At 45.9% G+C, this 7,500-nt stretch overlaps 1 protein-coding gene across 1 annotated transcript in view; it reads left to right on the top strand.

Annotated features, from left to right (window-relative positions):
• LOC308327312 (serine/threonine-protein kinase PAK 3) overlaps positions 1 to 7,500 on the top strand; it is a 94,441-nt gene that overhangs the window by 82,965 nt on the left and 3,976 nt on the right. Inside the window, exons 13-15 of the mRNA XM_080780635.1 lie at positions 1,299 to 1,398; positions 3,125 to 3,321; positions 4,890 to 5,027. Of these exons, the coding sequence (XP_080636761.1) occupies positions 1,299 to 1,398; positions 3,125 to 3,321; positions 4,890 to 5,027 (435 nt within the window). The remainder of the gene's footprint in view (positions 1 to 1,298; positions 1,399 to 3,124; positions 3,322 to 4,889; positions 5,028 to 7,500) is intronic.

Genomic DNA, 7,500 nt, shown 5'->3' with positions numbered 1-7,500 from the left:
AAGTGAGCTGATAATCCCCGATCATCTTAATATATTTATATAAACTCCAAAAAGCGTTCATATTTTGCGGGAGAGACGGATGAGGAGCAGAAATGCAGCGCCAGCATATCGATCCATTCATCACCACGGAGAGCGCCCTGGATGAGGAGATACGAGTCATTCTTTCCGCCGCGCTAACATGGGAGTCAATGACAAGCTAATATTTGCACAGAGCGTTAGCATACGGCAAGCGAAAAGCGAAATGCCAAAAAAAAAAATAGGAATAATTCTGAATATTATTATCTCGCCCCGCGTCGTTTGGACGTCGCTAGGACGTCCACAGACGTCTAAGGTATTACTCGTTTCTGATCCTTATGACGTTTCCAGACGTGTTTTGTACAGAATGTGTTAATGGCCACCAGCGTTTTTGTTGTACAATCCCAATCAGCCGCGTTTGGGGGAAGGAATAAGGGCCGATTCATACTCCTATTTTTACCGCTGTTTCGGCGCTGTAGTGCCAAAATGATTTCGGCTCATCAGACATTTTCAGTAGCACCGAAGAGAAGACTTTAGGACGGTACAAATGACGTCACATTGTAGGCTCTCTACAGAGCAGAACCGTCTTTTATTCGGCTCTAAAATAGGAGTATGAGTATGGCGTGTGTTTTTTGTAACAACAATTATTCCCATGGGGGGGGGGGGGGGAGTCTTTAGTCACACCGGCATCCATCCTTCTGCAAATGTGTTCATTGTGGTCAGACGTGTTCTTCAAAACAACGTCTCTGTCTCGCACTGTCTTCAAGCATTTAAACCATATTCATTGGCTGCTGCAGTTTGTTGGGTAGTCTCAGTGTGTGTCTCAGGAGGAAGTGTGGAAGGCACGCTGCGTCGCTGCCACTATAAGTGACTATACTGGCCAATCACAGCGCGTCTTTTCCGGGACTTATCAATTCAATCCAAAAGGAACATTATTGGCATGAGAGGAAACAAACCTTTCTGATTGGCCCCCCTTCCGTGACGCACGCGGACGCTTGGCAAGCTTCCACTGTGCTTCTACAAAAGCTTGCCTCCATGTTGCCTCTTCTCGAGATACACACGTCCAGAGCCGAAGGAGGCGTCTACCTTTCTATGATTAAAACCTCTGTGTCTCTTAGCATTAACACCTCTGTCGAGCTCTGTTTCTCCAAGCATTACAACCTCTGTCTCTCTGTCTCTCCATTTCATCAGTGTCTCTAAGCATTAAAACCTCTGTCTCTCTGTCTCTCCAAGCATTAAAACGCTCTCTCTCTCTCTCTGTCTCTGTCTCGTGATCTCCTCAGTGTCTCCAGGCGTTGGACTTCCTGCACTCCAACCAGGTGATCCACAGAGACATCAAGAGTGACAACATCCTGCTGGGGATGGACGGCTCCGTCAAGCTCAGTGAGTCAACCTGCAGGCTATACAGGCACACAGCTGTAGACACTCTGATGTTAGTCAACCTGCAGGCTATACTATACAGGCACACAGCTGTAGACACTCTGATGTTAGCCCATTCTGACCTGAGATCAGATTCACATGAGGTTTCCACTGGACACACACTGGGTCTGATGAACCCATTCTGACCTGAGATCAGATTCTAAAAAATGTCAGTCGTTCTTCGATTTTTCAAAAAATAGCAGACCTACAAGCTCGTAGCGCGCCACTCGGTGGCGCGCTATGAGCTTGTAGATCTGCTATTTTTCAATAGCTAAAGCATAACATGATGCTAACACCAAAATGGGTGCCCGCCCAGAATGGGTTAAGCTGCAGGAGTAGACACTAGACAGGGCACTCCTGTGTGTCGTGAGCCGTGGCAGAGTATACTGTAGGAGTTTGAATCCACCGTGTGATGCAACCGGCTTGCTCCGGGTGCTGCAAAGAGTTTGGCTATCACTTTGCAGCATGAATGTTAAATAAATGGTGCATTTATATAGCGCCTTTATCCAAGGCGCTTTACATAGATGGTGCATTACATTTACACCCATTCACGCACACATTCATCGATGCCAGAGGAAAACCATGCAAGGCACATTCGGGAGCAATTAGGGGTTCAGAATCTTGTTCAAGGACACTTTGACACTATAGCTCTGGGGGAGCCCGCGGGTTCGAACCGGCAACCTTGTGGTTCCCGTCCCATCTACCGCCCCGCAGCTTAACTGATTATAAGATCTAGAAGCGGAGAACTCCGTTCTTGCCGCTCGGGGTGTTAACCATACAGACATATTGGGATAACAAGCCTTGGCTGGCAGAGTACTTGAACAGTCTGTGGAAGTGTGGAGATTCAACTGGAGTGCTGGAAATAATAAGAAAAGATGTACTGCATGCGATGCTTTAGACACGGTGAATTACAGAGTGCATAACACTGCATACATTTTGGCAACAACACGTTTAGCGTTGTAAAACCTGCTCAACTGTAACAAATAGATTCCTTACCTCATGCATACATTATTCTGTCGTATTTATTTTTCTACACGTTCCATTATTAATGTCAGTCTGTCTCGCAGTGTTGTTGTTGTTGTTGTTGTACACTACAGTGTATTTTGCATCTATCTATTATGCGTTTTTTTTTCATTCTTTTTTTTAGCATGCGAGCCATGTCCCGTTTGGGAGAACAGAGCCTTGAATTGTATGGCAACGTAAATAATCTGAGCGTGTCACAGAATGGACCCCTGAGGCTTCATTTTCACACTTTCAGAGTCAAATTAATATTTTAGTCAATATGTCAGCATGTACATTATCCAGTGGGCCCTTTATACTTAACCCTGTGGGTTCCTGTGAGAACGTGACGCATCATCCAGTGTTAGAGATTTCATGCCTGATTTGATGTTACACTTGGTTGCATGCTGAAATGAGCTTGTAGATCTGCTATTTTCAGTGCGCAGCGCCTGACCGTAACCAAACATAGAATTACTTTTAGTTCTAACTGGATCTCTTCTCCACTAGTCCCTCCCTGACATTTTAATCTAGTTTTTTCTAGACAAAATGTTCAATATCAACCCGTGTCCCTTAAGGTACCCTCACAAAACACCCTTGTGTTTTACTTGCTTACTGTAAATCGCTCTGGATTAAGAGTGTCTGCTAAATGCCTAAATTGTAATCCTCATCTGTCTGGTCTCTCCCTGTGCAGCGGACTTTGGCTTCTGCGCCCAGATCACTCCGGAGCAGAACAAACGCAGCACCATGGTGGGCACGCCCTACTGGATGGCGCCGGAGGTGGTGACCCGCAAGGCCTACGGGCCCAAGGTGGACATCTGGTCCCTGGGCATCATGGCCATCGAGATGGTGGAGGGAGAGCCGCCGTACCTCAACGAGAACCCGCTCAGGGTAAGGGGAGGAGGCAGTGTGTGCATGTATAGAACCCTCTGAGGGTAAGGGGAGGAGGCAGTGTGTGCATGTATGGAACCCTCTGAGGGTAAGGGGAGGAGGCAGTGTGTGCATGTATAGAACCCTCTGAGGGTAAGGGGAGGAGGCAGTGTGTGCATGTATGGAACCCTCTGAGGGTAAGGGGAGGAGGCAGTGTGTGCATGTATGGAACCCTCTGAGGGTAAGGGGAGGAGGCAGTGTGTGCATGTATGGAACCCTCTGAGGGTAAGGGGAGTAGGCAGTGTGTGCATGTATGCTCTCAACGTGGTGGGTTTGGGCAGCACATTTTAGTTTTAGTCATAGTCTCTTGAGTAGTTTTCATTTAGTTTGAGTCACATTTTAGTCGCCTGGAACACTAAGTGTTTTTAGTGTAGTCTAGTTTTAGTCGACTAAATATCATAAGATTTTTGTCGACTAAATCTACAATTGATTTAGTCGAACAAGATGTATTTTGGCGGGCCTTGATGCCGTCGTATAATGACTTATTTACGACGACATGAAAATAGCCGATCTACAAGCCCGGCGCGACGCATTGTGGGCTTGTATTTTCAGCATGCAACCAAGTGTAAAATGACTTATACTGGATCTGTTGTCCACTATAGTCCCTTCCTATAACAATTAGTCTAGTTTTTATCTGTTGACGAAATCGTCAGTATATTTAGTCTTAGTTTTAGTCATCATAGTAGCTTAGTTTTCATGTAGTTTCCATTTAGTTTTCGTCAGTGGAAAAAGGTAGTCGACGAACATTTTTCGTCTTAGTTTTAGTCTACGAAAACAACACTGTTGGGTGCCAAGATTTTATTACAGATGCATTATCGTTTAGACTATAGCCAGGCCTCAGCCAGCGTGCTTTCTGTTCTAGAGGGGTGTGGGCGCGCACAGAGCAAGTACTGGAGAATATGGGATCATAACAACCAACCTGTTTGTTTACGGTGTTCGTAGTAGGCCCTGTACCTGAACCTGATGGCGAACCACCTGTGTGTTCATGTTGGTATAGGCTCTGACTGTACCTGATAGCACTGTGTTCATGTTGGTATGTAGGCTCTGTACCTGATAGCACTGTGTTCATGTTGGTTTATATAGGCTCTGTACCTGATAGCACTGTGTTCATGTTGGTTTATATAGGCTCTGTACCTGATAGCACTGTGTTCATGTTGGTTTGTATAGGCTCTGTACCTGATAGCAGTGTGTTCATGTTGGTTTAGGCTCTGTACCTGATAGCAGTGTGTTCATGTTGGTTTATATAGGCTCTGTACCTGATAGCACTGTGTTCATGTTGGTTTAGGCTCTGTACCTGATAGCAGTGTGTTCATGTTGGTATAGGCTCTGTACCTGATAGCAGTGTGTTCATGTTGGTATATAGGCTCTGTACCTGATAGCACTGTGTTCATGTTGGTATCTAGGCTCTGTACCTGATAGCACTGTGTTCATGTTGGTTTATATAGGCTCTGTACCTGATAGCACTGTGTTCATGTTGGTATATTTAGGCTCTGTACCTGATAGCACTGTGTTCATGTTGGTTTATATAGGCTCTGTACCTGATAGCAACCAACGGGACGCCAGAGCTGCAGAATCCAGAGAGACTGTCGTCGGTGTTCAGAGACTTCCTGAACCGCTGTCTGGAGATGGACGTGGACCGCCGGGGGTCAGCCAAGGAGCTGCTGCAGGTAATTACTATACTGTACTACTACTGTACGTTTATGTACTGTAAACTGAGCTGCTGCCTGCAGGTGATATAACAACAATATATTTTAACTGTAAACATCAAGAGCTTGGATTCCGCTTTTTTTTGTGGATTTCGCCTTTTATTTTTTATGGAGAGATAGACAGTAGGATGACAGGAAATGGGGAGAGAGATGGGAGACGGTGACATGCAGTAAAGGCCCGTTCGATCGGGAATCGAACCTGCGGCACACTGCCAGACTGGGTTACCAGCCAAGGTGCCTGGACCGCTGAGCCACAGCCTAGGCCGGAAGACGGGTTTCTAAACTGCCCACAGCCCTCCTACATATATGAGACACAGACCGAGTACAAAGAAATTGTGGTATTTTTTAATATCATGAACATTATATTAGTGATAGCCTGGAACTCACCTATGCTTTTTATGGCATAGGCAGCTCACCGGCAGGATCCGCCGGGAGAAACTATGCGCAGCTGCGCGACATGAGACTGATTAATTAGAGCAACAGAGAGAGAGAGAGAGGAGTGTGTGTGTCCATTTAACAAAGGTGCAGACGATCAGGAATCAGCAGAGAGTGAGCCATGTTTGCGCTACTCTATGCCAAATTGAAGTGGACGCTTGGACCCAGACTTTTATTTTCTCCCTGGAAATAAAAACGTCTGGGTTTCCGAGGCTATAATGAGAACCAATTACATGAAGATATGTTGAAAAGCGGTGAAGTGGTTGTCCTTTAACCCATTCTGACCTGAGATCAGATTCTAAAAAATGTCATTCCACTGGACACACACTGGTCTGATTAACCCATTCTGACCTGAGATCAGATTCTAAAAAATGTCAGTCGTTCTTCGATTTTTCAAAAAATAGCAGACCTACAAGCTCGTAGCGCGCCACTCGGTGGCGCGCTATGAGCTTGTAGATCTGCTATTTTTCAATAGCTAAAGCATAACATGATGCTAACACCAAAATGGGTTCCCGGTCAGAATGGGTTAATAATATAAAATATTGGACCGCTTCTGAAGATGACAGACATATGTGGCCTGTCTCGTGGCTGCTCACTGAACTATTATGTGGCTGCTCCTGCCTTGAGGGAATTGTGTTGTGTGTGTGTGTGTGTGTGTGTGTGTGTGTGTGTGTGTGTGTGTGTGTGTGTGTGTGTGTGTGTGTGTGTGTGTGTGTGTGTGTGTGTGTGGGTGATAGTCTGACAGGAGAAAGATATGCACAGAATGTTGGGTAAACAAGCAGGTTTGTATGGATTTTCTTATGCGTGTAGCTGTGTGAGTACGCGATGCTGCTGCTGAGGCAAAACACAAACAAAAGAACATGAATTGAAAAGGTGATGCCAGAAGGCTGTGCATCTGTTTGCATACTACTATTAGGTCCTCTGTTTCTCTCCTTTTTCGGGCGTCCCAGATATGTGAGAAGTGTGCGAGACACAACCGATTCTACAAAATAAAAACACACGTACTCGTAGCTCACACATATCACACTCGTAATGTTTTTATTGTGGACACACAGAGTTTGGAAAGAGATTGTGTATAATAAAGTTCCTGATTTGTCTCCCTGGAAAAAAAGCCATTTTGACCTTTTCAGTTCAGCTGTGTCTAGTTAAATTGCCTTCTATTCATAGCGGTCCGTTTCTGTTGGAGTCTGCATGGTCACATCAACTGTTGAAGTAACCTTGTAGCTTGTGTTGGGGGCTATCTAATAGCTGATCTACAAGCTCTCAACGCGTCGCGCTGCGACACGTTGAGAGCTTGTAGATCAGTTATTTTCTGGGCGCAACCCAGCACTGCATTTCGGTGTACGACATGGATTTTTAAACACATTTGTTCCAACGCAAAATACTGTGTTCAAGTTCAGGAGACTTCGGGGAAAAAAAGCAATTCTCCTGAAATGCTGCCTCATGACATGGCATGGAAAGGAGTGGCATTTGCATTTCTTTCACCGTGTAGTGAACGCTGCATTCGTGGTCTGGAAAGGGCAGTTGTTTTACAGACGGGTAAAAGCGCAGGGGCCGAAGACCCCTTCGATGTCTCTGTGTGTGTGCACCACCCTGCACCCATGGCTCCGATGGTCCGACAAGCGTGGGCGGTTAAGACTCACCAATGGCTTCCGGTTAGGGGTGACTGTTAGTTCCTTCAGACCAAAGATAGGCGATGCACCCGTTTGTGTTTGAGCACTGTGAGATTTGTCCCTTTGGCGTTCTCCGTGCATTTGGATCGAACTTACAACACTCCTGACAGTTTCATAATATGCTAATTAGTTCTGTGCCGGGTTGACAGTCCAAGACATAATCTGCTACAGTGGTAAAGGAGGACACACAGCTGTGCTCTCTCTCTCTCTCTGTCTCTCTCTCCCCTCTCTCTCTCTCTCTGTCTCTCTCTCCCCTCTCTCTCTCTCTCGCGCGCGTGCCGTTACTAATTCCGTAGAGAACATGTCATCTTTCATGCTGCTGCTCA

This window comes from Protomyctophum bolini (assembly GCF_963924005.1).
Source record: "Protomyctophum bolini genome assembly, chromosome: 13".
Lineage (NCBI taxonomy): Eukaryota > Metazoa > Chordata > Actinopteri > Myctophiformes > Myctophidae > Protomyctophum > Protomyctophum bolini.
This window is presented reverse-complemented; position numbering and strand designations above follow the sequence as displayed.